This window comes from Labeo rohita, chromosome 20 (genome assembly GCF_022985175.1).
Source record: "Labeo rohita strain BAU-BD-2019 chromosome 20, IGBB_LRoh.1.0, whole genome shotgun sequence".
NCBI lineage: Eukaryota > Metazoa > Chordata > Actinopteri > Cypriniformes > Cyprinidae > Labeo > Labeo rohita.
The window spans coordinates 21980554-22000031 of record NC_066888.1 but is presented as its reverse complement, the minus strand read 5'-3'; the positions used below and the strand labels follow the sequence as shown (position 1 = coordinate 22000031).

The 19478-nt window shown below is 35.8% G+C and overlaps 1 protein-coding gene across 2 annotated transcripts; it reads right to left on the bottom strand.

The window, feature by feature from the left end:
* Nucleotides 1-1969: 1969 nt before the first annotated feature.
* On the bottom strand, nt 1970-19393 carry firrm (FIGNL1 interacting regulator of recombination and mitosis). Of its 2 annotated transcripts, none has more exons than XM_051137836.1 (25): nt 19084-19393; nt 18807-18921; nt 18507-18546; nt 18214-18302; nt 17045-17149; nt 16800-16940; nt 16473-16635; nt 16285-16369; nt 15576-15714; nt 15240-15329; nt 15090-15154; nt 14795-14943; nt 13162-13291; nt 9171-9357; nt 8785-8867; nt 8434-8485; nt 6832-6921; nt 6474-6659; nt 5185-5301; nt 4048-4143; nt 3813-3926; nt 3612-3716; nt 3185-3265; nt 2977-3108; nt 1970-2887 (listed from the first exon to the last, which is right to left on the bottom strand). In XM_051137836.1, exons 2-25 carry the CDS (start codon nt 18894-18896, stop codon nt 2681-2683), a joined length of 2736 nt encoding a protein of 911 aa, XP_050993793.1. In that variant the 5' UTR covers nt 18897-18921; nt 19084-19393; the 3' UTR covers nt 1970-2680. The 2 variants fall into 2 exon arrangements, with proteins under 2 accessions (XP_050993793.1, XP_050993794.1); XM_051137837.1 differs by having other exon boundaries at nt 14795-14940.
* Nucleotides 19394-19478: the final 85 nt, after the last annotated feature.

The following is a 19478-nucleotide window of genomic DNA, read 5'->3' as shown; positions in this document are numbered from 1 at the left end:
CTGTTGCTGTTAGTCTGTGTTTGTTTTTACCAACTGAACATTCAATCAGTGTTGGTCAGGAATGTCTGGACGGTATTGCATAATTTTCTAACAAACTGATGTAATCTGGTAATTGCTGGTGGGCCTCTGGTGGTGCAGTGTAAATTGGTCTGTAAGGGATATCCTGTGTATTAAGACTTGTAAGGCTTAACAAATTATGTCTCTTACTGAAATATGTAGTAGAAAACCCATGAAAGTTTTATGTTATTTAAAAAATCCACATAATTTTATGCATATTTTGGACTATGGGGGATGCCATTTATTTCAATGACATGAAATGGTTGCACTCTGTGAGCTACTGGTGCTACTCCACACAACTCATGAAATAGAATACTGATACTAATTAACCGAATCTTTTTTTGGAAATGCAATGTATGCATGAAAATCCATGTTTGCTCATATACAGTGCACAGCATAAATGAGTACACCCCAATCTAAAACGTAACAAATTCAGCAATTACTCTTAACTTAAATGACATGTTAGAGTTCTTTGGAGATACAATGTTCCAACAAGCCTGCTTGATCAATTACCAAAAAAGAATGTCAAAATTATTCAGCAAAATAAGATTTTCTTATCAAAGTGATAAAATGTTGTGTTGCAAAAATGAGCACACCCTCCTGAAAGTTACTGAATAAAACAAACCAAAAAATGTGAGTATAGGTTTAAGGCAATTTTTGATCAACAGGTAAACAAATATTGAACCAAAATTTTTAAAGACAAGTAATTTCCTGAGAATTAAAAGTGTTATATAGCCTACTGAATCATACTCGGACTAAATATTGGCAGCAATGGGACCACTTGGGAGAAAAATGCCAGGTGACTTTTTCTTAGCATAAAAGAGGACAGTGGTACAAGCGGAATACCATATTATTGTTTTAAGTGTGAAAATATAGCAGAAGTAACACCGACGTTCAAAAAACAAAGGACTTGGACAAGGCTCCTGAAATAATCAGGTCTTCACTTTAAGTTTTCATTTGGAAAATGAAATCAGCATCTTTAAAAAGCTGGTCAGCAGAAGGAAGCATGAAGTGCTCTAAAATTTCTTGGTGAATGGGTGCAGTGACTTTTGTTTTCAAAAAACTACAGTGGACCAACACCAGCAGATGACATTGCACCCCAAATCATCACAGACTGCGGAAACTTAACACTGGACTTCAAGCAACTTGGGCTATGAGCTTCTCCACCCTTCCTCCAGACTCTAGGACCTTGGTTTCCAAATGAAATACAAAACTTGCTCTCATCTGAAAAGATGATTTTGGACCACTGGGCAACAGTCCGTTTCTTCCTCTTCTTAGCCCAGGTAAGACGCCTCTGACGGTGTCTGTGGTTCAGGAGTGGCTTAACAAGAGGAATACGACAACTGTAGCCAAATTCCTTGACACGTCTGTGTGTGGTGGCTCTTGATGCCTTGACCCCAGCCTCAGTCCATTCCTTGTGAAGTTCACCCAAATTCTTGAATCGATTTTGCTTGACAAGCCTCTCAAGGCTGCAGTTCTCTCGGCTGGTTGTGCATCTTTTTCTTCCACATTTTCCTTCCACTCAACTTTCTGTTAACATGCTTGGATACAGCACTCTGTGAACAGCCAGCTTTTCTGGCAATGAATGTTTGTGGCTTACCCTCCTTGTGAAGGGTGTCAATGATTGTCTTCTGGACAACTTTCAGATCAGCGGTCTTCCCAATGATTATGTAGTCTAGTGAACCAAACCGACAGACAATTTTGAAGATTCAAGAAACCTTTGCAGGTGTTTTGAGTTGATTAGCTGATTGGCATGTCACTATATTCTAATTTGTTGAGATTTGGTGGGTTTTTGTTAAATGTGAGCCAAAATCATCACAATTAAAAGAACCAAAGACTTAAACTTCAGTCTGTGTGCACTGAATTTATTTAATACACCAGTTTCACAATTTGAGTTGAATTACTGAAATGAACTTTTCCATGACATTCTAATTTAGAATGTTTTTATTAAGTATGTTTAATACATTTCAATTTTGCCATCTTTCCATGAATTATATTAGTTTAATCATTAAGAAAATACATCTTTGGTATTTATTTAGAGGGGGTGTACTCATTTCTGCTGTGCACTATGTTTTTTTTGGACTTCATTGTTTAACCAAAACTTCATCTTCCAGTGAAAACGCCTGCCGATATACACAGGATTACTCAAATGATCTTGTTGTCTTAACCCCACCTCTCCACATTCAACTGCAAGCATTTTCATTTTCGTTTTCTGCATTTGTTTTTAAGCACAATGCCCACATCAACATCAACCGATGAATAATGCCAAATCACCACCCTCATTTTTAATAAACGATCACAAAGCGGTTTGTCACAATACTTTCAGTACATCTGTTTCATCATGACTTGAACCACATAGCTGACTTTGCACCAAATGTTATCTTGTTAATTTTCATGCATTGATTAGAAAATCCACACAACACTTTTTAAACAAGTTTAATAAACAAATTAATTGTCTTTGGAGTGACCCTTTTCCACATAAACTTAAAAAAAAAAAAAAAAAAAAAAAAAAAAAAAACTTTTATACAAACATCTTGGGTGACTTTAGCAAATGTAGTGCCATGAAACAACAGCAGCCGTTGTGTTAAAAGCAGCCAGAGGTAGAGGTGGTGTTGTGGTTGAATCAGGGTTGCTCTACTGTAGTGGTGTTGATTTGAGTTATCAGTGTCTGTAAGACCTGAAGTCTGATCCGGACCCACTGTGGAGGTGATGGGCTGTGGTCTGGCCCCACTATTGTCTGCAGGGCTTTCAAGGCACTTTCTGCAGTCTGGAGGTATCGCTCATACTCCTCTTCTACTTTGGTCTCCTGTCTTGCCCTCTTCGGACATGGCTGGAACAGGAGAAGAATCACAGAATTAGTAAAGATTTGCTCCTTAGGTATGTCTGACAGGAAAGTAAGCCACCCTCTCACTCACTCACCTCCTCAGTAAGTGGTGTGTGTACAGGTGTGTTGTTCTCACACTCCAATTGCTCACAGTGTTTTTCTATTATCCTCCTCCACTCCTTCAGACGTTCTAATCTTGCTTCCTCAGACTCCTGGTTTGAGACGGTCTGTAGAAAGAGATACATTAATCTATGTAAGGAGCACAGCAATAACTTTTAAGTCTATGTATCTCTCGTTTCATACCTTACTAAGGAAGTTCAACACTTTGGTTTTGATCTCCTCTGATGTCAATGTTTGAGAAATCACTTCCTCATGGTTGGTTATCTTAAAGTTACAAAAAAGACATGTGAGCTAAATTACTTTTTAAAAAATTGTTGATTAAAAAAAAATTATAAAGAGGGATGTGATTTGAGATTTATTTATTTACCAAATAAATAAATAATTCAAATTCCTGAGAGAAAATAGTCACTTAGGTTTACATCACAGGATTCAAGTATACTTCTTCAGGTAAATGTAACCTTTATGTTCTGAATTATTAATTGTTATTTTATGTCAGTTTTTCGTGTTGTTTTTCAAAAATGCATCATTATACTTTCAAAAACACATCATTACACACACATTGTCTTTTATTTAACAAAAAAACATGGTTATATAAGTGGGAAATTCCGACCTCTGCAAAGAGGCCAAAGGCCTCCAGGACATGGTGAAGTATCAGCCAGGACGGGTGAGTCAGGAGACCATTAAACATACCACTGGTTCTGGGCAAAACTTGGCACTGCAGTCACACACACATATATGCACACACAATAAAATGACCAAATAAAATAACAAATTTCCTGGTTTATTTTTTAAACTAATATTCCTAATATACCTGATTATCAGGGGAAATAAATACTTTTCCCATGGAAGCAAGGAACTCCAGAGCAGCTAAAAGCAGATCATCAGGGCATTTCTGAATATTCAACCCACTCAAACAGGAAACAGCCTAAAAAAAAAAAAAAAAAAAAAAAAAGACATTTTGCAACAAAATGAACAAAGATCTAAAAAGCTTTAAAAGAAATAGAACTATGAAGGCTCCAAGAAAATAGTAAATGTTAAAAGATCACCTGAATGATGACATGTGGCTCTACACTTTTGATCAGAACAGCTGATATTGACAGGAGTAACTTCACAGTGCACTGGAGAGGAGGATGAACCTGCACCTGACAGATGAACAGTGAAAACTATTAACTCACAACTGAATGAGATTCTTTACTTTCTCATGTCATCCCTTTAAGTGATACTGCATTACATGCAGTTGAGGTTTACATACATCTTGCAGAATCTGCAAAATGTTAGTTACTTTACCAAAATAAAAGGGATCATACATAATTATATACATGTTATTTTTTATTTAGTACTGACCTGAATAGGATATTTCGCAAAAGACGTTTACATATTGTCCACAAGAGAAAATAAAAACTACCCTGTTCAAAAGTTTACAAGTGCTTAATCCTTAATACAGTGTTGTTACCTGAATGATCCATAGCTGTGGGGGGGTTTTTTGTTAACAGTTAAACTGGCTGCTGTTCTTCAGAAAAATCTTTCAGGTCCCACAAATTCTTTGGTTTTTCAGCATTTTTGTGTATTTGAACCCTTTCCAACAATGACTATATGATTATGAGCTCCATCTTTTCACAGGGAGGACAACTGAGGGACTCATATGCAACTATTACAGAAGGTTCAAAGGCTCACTGATGCTTCAGAAGGAAAAAACATGCAATAAGAGCCAGGGGTGTAAACTTTTGAACAGAATGAAGATGTGTACATTTTTCTAATTTTGCCTAAATATCATATTTTTCATTTAGTACTGCTCTTCAGAAGCTACAGGAGATACGTATGTGTAAACTTTTGAATAGGGTAATTTTTATTAATTCAACTATTATTTTCTCCTGTGGATTATATGTAAATGTTTTTATATGTGAAATATCTTATTCAGGTCAGTGTTAAATAAAAAAAAAAAAAAAACATGCATTTTGTATGACCCCCTCTTATTTTGGTAAAAATAACTAACATTTTGCAGATTCTGCAAAGTGTATGTAAACTTTTGACCTCAACTGTACAAACTTTGTGTAACTATTTTCATTCCAAGAAAAAAAAAAAAAAAAGAAAAAAAAAATTAAATAAATAAATAAAAAAAAAGAAAAAAATAAATCACACTGATGACAAAATCTTGAACCACTGTTTATGTGAAATCTGATCACCTGGTTGCTACTCATGCGACTCCACAGCTGAGAGATGATCTTCACAGAAGACACCTCACATTCAGCCTGCAGGTTGCTTCCTCCCATCAACATCAGCACACAGCCTAGTATACGGTTCTGAATCACAAAGATAAACAAATGTCAAACTTCGCCTGGGCAAAATATTTATCCTTCAGGCCAGTCAGGATTTCAGATAAAACTGACACACAAAAAAAATCTGTGTTGAAATAAAAATAAACTCTCCAAGCTTCCCATTGTCAAATTGTGTACACACAGGGTTTTGTTTTGTGTACATAATCAAAAATTTAATCCACAAAAACCCTTATCAGAATTTGACTGGCATTAAACACATTAACAGCCTTGGAACTTGAATCTGGATCTAAACTGTCCGTTTCCTCTAACATTTGTGTCTTGGGAATAACAAACAATTTTTATGCCAGTATTTTTTTTTTTTTTTTAAATCAAGACTAATACAATTCCAGTCAAACTTTTTTGAACACAAAGATTTTTAATGTTTTTAAAGAAGTTGCTTTTGTTCACCAAGCCTGCATTTATTTGATCCAAATTTTTACTATTTAAGATAACTGATTTCTATTTGAATATATTTTAAAATGTAATTCATTTCTGTGTTTTAAAAACTGAATTTTTAGCATCATTACTCCAGTCACATGAACCTTCAGAAATCATTCTAATATCCTGATTTGATCAAAAAAAACATTTATTATTATTATTATTATTATTATGTTGAAAACAGCTGAGTAGAATTTTTTTCAGGTTTCTTTGATGAATAGAAAGTTCAGAAGAACAGCATTTATCTGAAATAGAAATCTCTTGTAACAATATAAATGTCTTTATCATCACTTTTGACCAATTTAAAGCATCCATGCTCAAGAAAAGTATCAATTTCTATAATTTCTCCCCCCCTTTAGAATGGTATTGCGTATAATGTTACAAAAGCTTTTTTTTTAATTTCAGATAAATGCTGATCTTTGGATCTTTCTATTCAAAGACCCCTAAAAAAAAGTACTCAACTGTTTTAAATATTGATAATAATAATAAAATATGTTTCTTGAATAGTAAATCATCATATTAGAATGAATTCTGAAGGATCATGAAGCAGAAGTCGTTACTTTAAATACTCAAAATATTTCACAATATTACTGCTTTTGCTGTATTTTGGATCAAATAAAAGTAAGCTTACTGCTCAAAAACTTTTGACTGACAAACATCCTATTAAGTATGAAAAGTTTAGGTGATTAGTGGTGCCACTGTCACTTTATTTCTCTCACAAGTCTCGGTATATGTCCCATCCTGTAGCCGCTATTCTGCCATTCCTGCAGTACAACAGAAGCCCCAGCAAGCACCTCTTCCTCCACCCGCATCCGAGCCTCTGCACACAGACACCTCAGCAGAGCGTGGCGCCACACACACAGGTTCTCCTCCTGAGCAGGAAGGAAGCGCTCCACAAACTCCACCTGTCACATAAAACACTTTATCACATTTATAAATTTACCATTTTGCTACCTACAAAACAAAGACAGAAAAACTGGGAACAGAAATACTATATTACAAACTCAACAATGTTCTAAGGAAGCGTTTTTGCAGTGGTGTGTTCATGCTCTTTATTCGGAAATAAACTAAACAAACCTGGTGTTTTGGCGTCATGAGAAATAGCAGACGTCTAAGCAGCAGGGCCAAGTGAAAGAGCTGATAACCCTCACCAGGACACGACCTTATCTAGACAGCACAAAAACAATACAGGTCATGAAAGAAATTAGACTAACAACCTGAGATTCTCTGGAAATTTGTTGAGACAATGTTCAAACGGAGAGAACTACAATGACAAAGGGCAAAAAGAGTGTTTAGTCATCTTTTAAAATGTCAACAGATTTAGAAAAAATTAGAAAAAGAAAAATTAAACTGTAAGGACATAGGATAGAACAAATGCAGTACTGAAGCAAAACATAAATGCATGGATTACATTGAACACAAAGGTATTTGGACTTTCTCTAGGTGTCCAATGTACAACACACTTACACACACTCAAAAATGCATTGACTAACATTAACACTGTTGTTGAACAAGGATGTGTTAAAATGATCAAAAAAGAAAGTAAAACCATTTTAAACAATACAAAAGATTTCTATTTCAAATAAATGCTGTTCTTTCTAATCATGAACGGATCCTGGTAATTACACTCTGAAATATATTAAAACAGAAAAAAGTCTGCACAGCATTACTGTTTTACTGAATTTCAAGACACATTCAAAAACTTTTGACTAGTAGTGTAAGGCCTTGTTTTTAAAAAACATAAAAAATGCTGGCATAAAAATAGTTTGTTATTCACTACCCAGGACATAATTGTTAGCAGAGGAAACAGTCCAGATCCAGATTCAAGTTCCAAGGCTGTAAATGTGTTTAATGCCAGTCAAATTCTGATAAGGGTTTTTGTAGATGAAAGTTTTGATTATGTACACAAAAAAACAAAACCTTGCACGTCTAGTTTGACCATGGGAAGCTTGGGGAGTTTTATCGTCATTCAAGCTTTAAGATATTATTGTGTGCCAACTTTATCTGACATCCTGCCCTTAAAAAACAGACTGACTTTAAGGATAAATATCTTGTCCAGGCCCAGCTTGACCTTTGATTCTCTTCGAGATTCAAAAGGCTGTGATTCAGAAACCTGAAAGAAATTCTACTCAGCTGTTTTAAATATAATAATAATATTTTTTATTTTTTTGAGAAGCAAATCAGAATATTAGAATGACTTCTAAAAGATCATGTGCCTGGAGTAATGATGCAAAAAAATCAACTTTAAATCACAGTATTTAAATGATATTTTAAAATATATATTCAAATAGAAAACAGTTATTTTTAACAGTACAAATATTTAAAAATTGTACTGTTTTTGCTGTGCTTTTGATCAAATAAATGCAGGCTTGGTGAGCAGAAGAGACTTCTTAAAAAAAAAAAAAACAACTCTTTTGACTGGTAGTGTACATACTACCCATAGAATAAGTTGTTCATCTAACACTTGTAATAATTAACAACATTTACAAGAGCACCAGCACACAAAAAAACTATTGTGATAGACAGGTGTGTTTTTCCCCATGTTCACTTTGACACCAACTGTCAGCTCAGTCAGGGTGTAAAAGAGAAAAAGGGTCCCCTGTGGTCCCTCATCCCAGACAGGTTTCCAGAAAACCACAAGAGTACAAAAAGGTCACATTCACAGCACACTCCACTCACCAGGTGAGCAATAAGCTGAACATGATGAAAACACAACTCGGCCGTGCCATACCTGAAGAGAGACAGAAAGAACACAACTCTGATATGGTATATAAACACATTTTTCTTGCATTCTTTAGACCAGTAAGTGTTTTCCACCTTGCACAGACACAGGTCTTAGTAGAACATTGTTATCAATATTATTTAGAGGGTTTTAGAAAGTACTGAATGACTCCTAAACTACAATGACAAAACTTTGGAAGTTCATACTAAAAATGTCCCCTGATTGCTCATGCTTGGTGAGCAATCTCTGGAAAGTAGCAGTCACAAAAGAGTGATCGTCTACATTCATGGGTGTGTATCTATACTTACCGTGCCAGGAAGCACCAGACATCTGTGGCCAAGACAGCCGTCTGGGTGTCTGCCTGCAATACGGCAGCTAATAGTGACTGCTCCTGAAAGAAGGAAACAGAGAGTACAGCAAGATTATTTGAGGTTTCCTTTTTCTAATAAAATGTCTTGAGTACCAAGTATTCGTCACTTTGCCAGCTGAAAATTATTTCAGCGTTCAATTTCTAACACCACTCTGAGCTAATATTTAAAAGCTAATATTAAAAGTAATAATTATTAATTTCTTTCATTGTTTTCTCTGAGAGAACACAGGAATAGGATTAGATTATAATTATGTCAAGACAAGCTAAAATTGTTATACAACACTTCAACAGAATTCAACCAATTCAATAAAAGAGATCACTGACCAACGAAGGGAAGTGCTGAGCAGGCAGAACAGCCACACAAGCACACATATGCACACACACATGCTGGTGCAGACTGACTCTACCCTGAGCCTGCCCTCGCAGCATTACTCCCGGCAACCACACCGGCACGGCACGCTCCAACATACACCGCCGAAAACTCTGCAACACTGCCTCAAACACAGACCATCTGTGGAAAGAGAGAGTTATAGCTGGTATTATGTACTTGAGCCAAATACTGCACTGCACATACAGAAAACAAATCTCAATTTAAGTATGCACCATTTTTACATTCATGAACAAAGGTTAGGTAAATGACAAAGATGATGTAAAATGATAGTAAAATTTTCATCAGTTTTTTTTTTTTTTTCCAGGATTTTCAAGAATTTATTAAATTGGTCAAAAGTGAAAGTAAACTTTTACATTGTTGCAAAAAACTATTTCAAATAAATGCTGTTCTTTTGAACTTATTAAAGAATCCAGAAAAAAAAATGTATCATGGTTTCCAAAAAAATAGTAAGCAGTACAGCTGTTTTCAAGAATTCAAAACATTTCTTGAGCACTGAATCAGCATTTTAGAAGGATTTCTGAAGAATCATGATTCTAAAAAATAAATTGCAATATTTACTGTATATTCAAGTTAAAGCGGTCATGAACTGAGAAACCAAAATCCCCTTGATTCCCTTTTGACATATAAGAGGTCATTGTACTAAAAAACCATCCTGTTAGTTTCAGAACTCAAAACTTTGTTAGTCTAAAAACAGCTTTTATTGAAGCCAGTCTGCTAAAATGACAGGTAGCCTTCCTTCCGATTCCAACATTAGGAAAGAGTGGATGAACTTTATTTTTAATGAACTTCCAGACCGCATCAATAAGAACTTCATCCTTTACTAATTTCATTTTATCGCAGATTCGTTTACAAACAAAGCACAATTCGATGCGGTATTTTCAGAAAGACTGAAACTAAAAGATGATGCTGTGCTGACTACATTGGGTCCGCCAGTAATGTCGCACCAAACAAGTGTAAGTGTGAGTTTTTATTGCTTTCTTTGTTATTACAGATTACTTGATATGCACAGAGTATTTAATAGTTTTTAACCTAAATCACAGCAACTGTTAGCCAATCATTGGCGTTTAATTCCAAATCTACAATTGGCCACGTCTATTCAGACAGAGCTTTCTGATAAGGAGGGTTACAAACAGGACAGAAAATAGCATATTACTTCTACATTATGGGGTGGGCGGCTATGTAAAAATATTGATAACATTATAAGGGGACCTCAGAGAACAGTACATAATAATAAAAAAGGCAGTTCATGACTTTAATGCAGCCTTGGTAAGCATACTTCTTTAAAAACAAATATTACATCTTACAAATATTAAATCTTGCCAACCCCACTTCCAGAACAAAGATTTACAGATAATGTACTCACCCCCCTTGTCATCCAAGATGTTCATGTCTTTCCTTTTTGAGGAAAACATTTCAGCATTTTTCTCCATATAATGGACTGATATGGTACCCCAAGTTTGAACTTTCAAACTGCAGTTTATATGCGGCTTCAAACGATCCCAAATGGGGTCGCAAATGATCCCAGCCGAGGAAGAAGGGTCTTATCTAGCGAAACGATTGGTTATTTTCATTTTAAAAAATACAATTTAAATACTTTTTAATCTCAAACGCTCATCTTGTCATGCTCTGCCTAAACCCTGTGTATTCTGTCTCAAGAGGGGTTAGGGTATGTTGATTCCAATCGTATTTTCTCCCTCAACTTCAAAAAACATTTCAAAATCATCCTACATTGCTGCAGAAGTACCGACCCAGTCTTTGGAAAGTAAACATGCAAAGAAGATGGGAGATGGGAGTTTTTCGACATACCCTAACTGTTATGAAACGGAACAAAAACAGTCCAGGCAGAGCAAGACAAGACGAGCGTTTGACATTAAGAAGTATATAAATTGTATTATTTTTATGAAAATAACCAATCATTTCACTAGATAAGACCCTTCTTCCTTGGCTGGGATCGTTTACAACTGCATTTGAGATCGTTTGAAGCCACATTTAAACAGCATTTTTGGAAGTCCAAACTCTTTTCACTTTATGGAGAAAAATGCTGAAATGTTTTCCTCAAAAAACAATTTCTTTACAACTGAAGAAAGGAAGACAAACATCTTAGATGAAAAGAGGGTGAGTACATTATCTGTAAATCTTTGTTCTGGAAGTGGACTTCTCCTCTAACAGTACTGTGTTTTATTGGCTCTTCAAAAAAAAAAAAAAAAAAAAAGGACTGTCAACACTACTAAATTTCCGTGAAATCGGTACTTTTTGTAAAATGCGATAAAATCGTGTTCATTCTCTTTAACTTTTATTTAACTGACAAAAATACAAAGAAAACATTTTTGAAGTTCTTACTGACCAACGCAAATATGAACATATTTTGATTTTGATGGCTGAAACACACTCCAAAAAAGTTGGGACAGCAGCATGTCACACCAACTTTCCTTTTAATTACAATGTTTCAATGTTTGGGAATTAAGCATAGTAATTGTTAAAGTTTTGCAAGCTAAATTTTTGTCCATTCTCTCTTGAAACATGGCTTCAGACACTCAGCAGTCTGTGACTGTCGTTGTCTGATTCTCCTTTTTATGACTGGTCATATACATTTTCAATAGGAGTCAGATCTGGACTGCAGGTAGGCCAGTCTAGCATATTCACTCTGTCTCTACAAAACCATGCTGTTGTAGCAGATGCAGAATGAGACCTGGCATTCCATGCCATTTGCACTGATGCTCTCATATACCATGACAGAAGTTTGCTTTTGCATCTGTCACGGATGAAAGTCTGGATGGTCCCTTTTGGTCTTTGAGACTGAGAACTCGAAATCCATTTTTCCCAGAAACAAGTTGAAATGTGGACTCATCTGAGTACAGCACACCTTTCCACTGTCTTGACTATCCAAGATGACCTCTGGCCCACAGAACCCAGCGGCATCACTGCATAGAATTGATGAATAGCTTTCTCCTAGAGAAACAGATATTCAAGTTGCATTTCTTGATGCAACAGCAGACTGTGGTAAATGACAGGGGTTTTCTGAAGTACTCCTGAGCCCATGTGGCTATATTTAACACCACAGCATGACGGTTTTCTTATGCAATGCCATCTGAGGGCTCAAAGGTCTAGCACATTCAACTGAGGTTTCCTGCCTTGCCCTACATGTACTGTGATATCTCTGGATTCCCTGAATCTTTTCACAGTAATATGTGTGGTAGTTGGTGAAAGAGCTGAGTTTTTTGCACTTTTGCATTGCAAAATGTGATTTTTGTTTGACACTTCTCTCATGAAATTTGGCACAAAGTGATGAGCCATGATCCAGCGTTGCTTGCAAAGGCTGAGATGCTCCTTTTATACCCAAACATGATACCTTGACCTGATACCAATTCACCTGCTTACTGTGGGTAAGCAGGTGAATTGGTATCAGTTTAAAGCAGTTTAAAGTGGATATTCTATAACCTTTTCACGTTTATTCTGTCCCAACTTTTTTGGAATGTGTTGCAGTCATCAAAACTGCAACACAAAATCAAAATCAAAATTTACAAAATACATTTACTTTGGTCAGTGAAAACTTTGGAAATCTTTTCTTTGTACTTTCGTCAATTAAATAAAAGTTAAAGAGAATAAACAAATCAGATTCTTGATTTTATTGCATTTTTTTACAACACATCCCAACTTCTCCGTAATTGGGGTTGTACAATTATCAGCACATTGCTCACATAATATATTTTATAATTTTTCAAGTTTAAGACTACTGATCTATTATAAGATTACTGATTTATTTTCTTCAACTAAATAGCTAGCTAACAAATAAATCTGTAAACATTATCAATAAATGCTAAGCCAATTCAGGGAATACTTTATAATTAATGACACTTAAACGACGCTCAAATGAATCACTGGTTTGCTAAGCTTATACTGCTAAAATATACAAGTGTAAAGTACCTGGGAGATTCCTCCGAAAACTGGCTGCCATCACTCCACAGCTGCAGCGCCTCCTCTGGCTGGGAGGAGAGTTTACCCAGTACACTCACCAGTAAAAGGCACTGTGGTAGACAAAGCTCTGTACTGCACTCTACAATGCATAAGCAACAAGAAAAACAAATTGGTAATTTAAAAAAAAAAAAAATTTAAATTAAATTTTGTTCCCACAAATTATTAGCGACTTTCTTTGAACTGTGGTCACGTTGTATTATTTTGTTCTTTCTTTTTAATTTACAGTACTGTGCGAAAGTTTTAGGCCACTAGTATTTTCACCAGCTAAAAAAAGGAAGTTATTTCTATTTTTTGCTGTACTGTGTCAGTAAAAAAATATCAGTTTACACTTCCAAACATTCTGTTTGCCATTAATTGTAATAATCTAGTGAGATTTTTGTTTGCACAAGGAGTCTGACAACAGCCAGTGCTCCACACAGAGATCTGATCTCACCATCATCCAGTCTGTCTCTGGAATGACATGAAGACACAGAAAAACTGAGACAGACTAAATCCAGAAGAACTGTGGCAACATCTCCAAGATGTTTCAAGTAACCTACCTGCAAAGCTACCTGAAAAACTATGCACAAGTGCACATAGGGCAAAAGCTGCTTGAAACGCAAAGGATGGTCACATCAAATGCTGATTTATTTTAGTTAATATAAGTTCATTGATAAAGAAAATCTATTTATGACATTGTTTGTGACAGCATCCTCATTTTATGTGCCTAACTGCCTAAAACTGTTAACAGTACTGTAGCTTTGTAGGTATAGGTCTCTTAAAGCATCTTGGAGATGTTGCCACAGTTCTTCTGGATTTAGTCTGTCTCCGTTTTTTCTGTTTCTTAAGACAGACTGGATTGAATGATGGCGAGATCAGATCTCTGTTTGCACAAGGAGTCTGTCAACAGCCTGTGCTCCACACAACTACAGCAAAAGACTGACTTTAACTGACTTTAAACCATTTTTTAGCTGATGAAAAGACTTTTACACAGTACTGTAAATTATGTTAGTATTTAATTAAACAAATATGGCCATGATTTATCTAAAACAAGGGAACAAATGAATATGTTGTGGGAGCAAATTCTTTTTTGTTGTGCCTGTAATTAGTATGAAAACATCAAACTGCATTTTCCTAATGACTGAAGTTAACTTTAGTATAGTCTCTAAACTGGCTGCAAATGCTGCATTAAATCAGGCAAAAATCCAAAACCTGTCATTAAGAAAGTGCAACTCCACATGACGCAATGTTGGATGAACTGCCCTGTAACAATGGAAGGGCATAGGCACTATTTCAATTTAAGTGACCTGGAAATGCACAGGATATACACTCAGCAATGTGTCACAGACAGCCAGTCTCTCTGCATTTTTTATGTAACTATGTCCTTGACATCTTCATCACCAATTCTTTTCACCCTCCTGAGACTTTGCAGTGACTCATCAATCACATTACAAACAGAAAAAATACTTTAATGACCCGATTGCGTGATCTATGAGCTTATGATGGAAAAGCTAAAGGTTTTTTGGAGGAAATGTTCAACGAATGTTCCAGGGTTCAAGAGGACCCTGGAAGTTGTTATAGTAGTTGGCAAAAAGAAGCTCACGGTGATTTGGGTCCAGGACAGATTCTGCAAAGGGTCGAAAGGAGAGCAGCTGTGTCAGCATGGCATCCATGGGAACCAGAACCGCCACTCTCAACTCCTCACTAAGGGCAGGGGGCACAGACGGGGCACACACAGATGGGGAGAACCTGCTAAAAAGGGCAAAAAAACACAAGCTGAATTAGACATAATAGAGAAAACAGAGAGGGGAAAAATATTAAATGATTTCAAAAACACGTTGCTTCAAATCCCCACGATACGAGTATTGACTCATACTAACAATACATCTTTGATTTACCTGTGGATTTGGAGATACAACTGGTGAAATCGATGGCATGACTTGGCAAGGAATGCTTTAAATTCCTATCACATGACCAAAAAAAAACTGTTAACTGTTAAAATCGGAAAAAGAAAAAAAAAAAAAAAGTTTCGTTTTCCCCTCAGTTACCTTTGTGTAGTGGACTAATGTGTTGGCAAAAAACCTACACATCTTTGTTGCTTTTTGGAAAAGCTTGTATTCTGGACAGTGCACGACTTCCTATGAGAAACAAAAGGAGGAAGTCAGATATGAGCTGACCTTTTATATAAAAACAAATTCTTATTTTCTAATTACCAACAAAAAAAAGTCCCTGATAAATGATTCAAGGTCACTATTATTGCAATTAAAAATACCACAGCAACCAATAAATAATAATCACAATCTATGCCCAAAAAAATAAAATAAATAAATAAATAATACAATACACCCTGTTCTGTTAAAAATTTTAACTGAGGATGAGTCTACCTGTAGGCCTGCCTGTTGGATCTGTTGAGCCAGCTCAAGGCAGTTCTGGACAGACGTATACAGGTCTTCACACAACGAGAAGGCTATGTCAGTGTGGTGAAGCCGATCTTCTACGAGAGACTGGTACTTCACGCTCTGTCTGAAATCAAACACAAGCTGTTAGTACATCATTTGTATTGTTTATTTTTCCATATAGAATTCAGATTGAATAACTAAGTATTACGTGTAATTTAATTTATAATGGCTGAACACTTCTAAAATTTGGGGGAAAGACGGTTTTAGCCTTTGAGTCAAAAAGGCTAAGAAACACTGCATTAGACTTAAAGAAATCAAGCAAAATACTGTTTTTAATTCAGCATATAAAATTCCTCTTTATATGCAACATGGCCATAAAAAAATCTGTTTCTATCCACGTTGTGTTCCAGTAAAAGTGGGCGTGGCCACGTGTACATTTTATGGGTGTAGCATCCTGTCTCATCCATGTCCAGCTATTTTTAGCTGTACAAAACATCTGGTTTTGCTGCTTGATATAAAACAGTATCTTACCATATTATTTTAATGTATTACCTTTATGGTTTGTAGCACAAACAGTTTTACCATTTACTGCACATTGTAATGTGCACATTGCTGTCTCACCCATAGGCTTATTTCCGAGTTAAGGAAAAGGTGGATTAAAAACAGATATAAGGTTTCAGCACAATATACTCACTTAACAATAAATTTCCATGTGTTGGCATGCAGCGCAATGTCCAATCTGGATATGATCGAGCAAATGTCCAGCAGACTGTGAATCACTGCAAGCCAAACACAAAATTCAAAATAATTATTTAAAAAAAGCACATACATATCTTCACTGGAGATTGCTTGAAATCTTTCTCTCACACAGATTCCACAAACCTGTGACAATATCCGACACTTCCTCCTCAGAAGCGGTGTCCTCCAAGTTAATTTTGTCCAGCAGTTCCATCAGGCCCTTCTGCAAAGAATAGGCCTCTTTAAACAGGCCCTGAAGCAGATCACCCACCAATGACAGCCTTCCACTGTACATGACCTCACTGTCCTGTAAACACATAAACATCATAATGAAATTTACAGAAAATAAAATTTTCACTTTTGCAGTTCACAAACACACTAAAACAGCCCACTGTCTTTATAGTGTAGTTAAAATCAATGGCTGATGGTGTAAAAATATATCCAGTGCACTATATAAAAACAATGTTGGACCTTGCAGTGTTGGAAGGTGTCCTTTAGGACTCTGAGGATGCAAGTGGGAAGAGAGCGAATGGCATCAAAAGAGAAAGACTCTTCGAAGGAGCACACATGACGCACACAACCAGAGAGAGACTCCAGGATCTGGACCATCATCTGGCAAAAATACAACAGCAGAAGTCACTGTGACCAGCAAATGATTTTTTTTTACTGCCGTAGTACACAAACTTGAAATATCATTAAATATGGCATATGCAAACCTTCAAGATATTTCGCAAAAATACATGCAGCTCTGTGTTCTGACTACATAGGCCTCCAATTTGCTTGCTGATTTCTCCCAAAAGACTTCCAAACACTTTTACCACCTGTGGATTGCACATGACAACACATGAAAAAATCTTTCCTGTTTAACAGTTCAGGCTATATAATTGAATTGGCACAAGTACCCAAGTACTCTAAAGTGAAAGCGATGATTGTGTGACTTACATTTTTCCCTATTCTGTCTGAATATGACAGAATTTTGGGTGGTATTTGCTGTACAGACTGGAGAGCTAAAGTGAAACTATGGCTTAAAGTGCACAGTGATGTCTGGAATCACATTTAGATATATGAATCACTCATTTATGATAAGTTAATTAATCAGCTACCAAAGTGCATCGGTTTTCCAGCATTTATACACTTTATATATAGCTCAAACACAACGTCTGACATAATTCACGATGATTCAGTTTTCTGAGCAACTTCCTTTCAGCTGTTGAGTTAAAAAAAAAAAACCCTGAAGCAATATTAATAGCAAGCGGTGTAATTTTAATATATCATATTCATTAACAGTATGGTTTAATTAAAATTATTATCATGACACCCCAAATACTCAAGTACTCATTTTGATGAGCTGTCAAGTACTCAAAAGGAAAGATGTGACCCTAGGCCACCAAATCAGTCACAAGGGTCAATTTTTTAAAATTGATTTATACAAAACTGAATAAATAAGCTTTTCATTGATGTATGGTTTGTTAGGATAAGACAATATTTGGCCGAGACACAACTGTTTAAAAACCTGGAATCTAAGGGTGCAAAAAAAAAAAATAAATAAATAAAAAATCAAAATAGTAAGAAAATTGCCTTTAAACTTATCTAAATGAAGTTCTTAGCAACACATATTACTTATTAAAAGCTAAGTTCTGATATATTTAAGGTAGGAAATTTACTAAATATCTCCATGTAAGATGATCTTTACTCAATATCCTACTAATTTTTGGCATAAAAGAAAAATCAATCATTTTGACCTATACAGTACACATATTGTTGGCTATTGCTACAAAAATACCCATGCTACTTATGACTGCTTTTGTAGTCCAGGGTCACAAATGACAAAAACGCTCATCCCTACTATAAAACATGATATTTTGTGGGCATTTAAATCTCAAACCTTGGGTAAGACCGTGGAAAAACATCCCATCTCTAATTCAGATAAAGAAAGATGAGGAAGGAACCTGCTTGTGATTATTTGCAGAATATCTGTGGAGATTAAAAAAACATCAGCAAAAGAGGTTATATAAATAAAGTAATTATCAAGAAAAGCACTGAAAGCCAGGACCCTTTTGAAGATAAGCTAGTTATCTGGCACTTTCACTTTAACTTATTTGCTTAGATACATCTCAAAACCAAACATAAATAAAGGTTTACATATTTCATACATGTGTTTTCAGATTTCAGACTTACTTGTGTGCTCTTCCCAGCTATCAGTGTCATGATGCATGGCGTTTAATAGTCAAGGCCAATCTTAGTCATATTGTTACATAATTTTTATTCAACTTTATTTGAAAAGGGACCATATATTTTAAACGTCTCTATTTCATGCATTGTACCGAATTCAGCCAATGGCTAGTTTTCATCCAATGACAACTAAAGTTTTAGGACTAAACAATCAAACACATGTGTAACTGCCTGCATTCGTGGATTAAACTACATGCCTAGAACTACAAGTGAAATGAATTTGTGATAGAAGTCAGGAAAGGATATAACTAGTTTGGGCAGAACCGTTTTCAGCTCTTGTTGACAGGTCTCCTGGTTCCACTGAGAGACCTCATCCAAAAGAGTCACTTGAGACATTTTGTTGACGTTTCTCAAAACACACCTGCATTGAAAATTCGATTTTAGATATTTACGTATAAAATTTCTCGCTGGTAAAACATGGTTTCTTAGTAAAGTGTAACAGTTATCTCATTCGTTCAATTTGAAGATTAAATTAAACCTGCTTCATACACTTTTTTCAAACTATTACATACTTAGAACTTACCAGCTCACTCAAGGAACAAATAACGACTAACAAACGCGTTCATGTGATTATTATGGACAACAATGAGCTCCTGAAAGCACACTTATGTCTTCTGTTTTGAATTCTCCACATTTCCTTCTACCGGGCGATTTCATTCCTCAGCACTGGACGGGGATTCCTCGAGAAAATGAAACCTGTTGGATGACTGTCCTTATGCGCTTTGTGAGCCTTATTTAAAGATATGCATATTAAATTTCCTCACTGCTTTAGTACCGAATTGACCAGAATGCTTTAATGACATTGAAGTGCTTACGAACTACCCTTTAAACGCGAAATGGTATGGCTCCCAACTTCGCGCCGTTTTCTTTGAGGTGTGGTTTTATTCATCCGTATTCTGCGGTGATTGGTCAGGACGA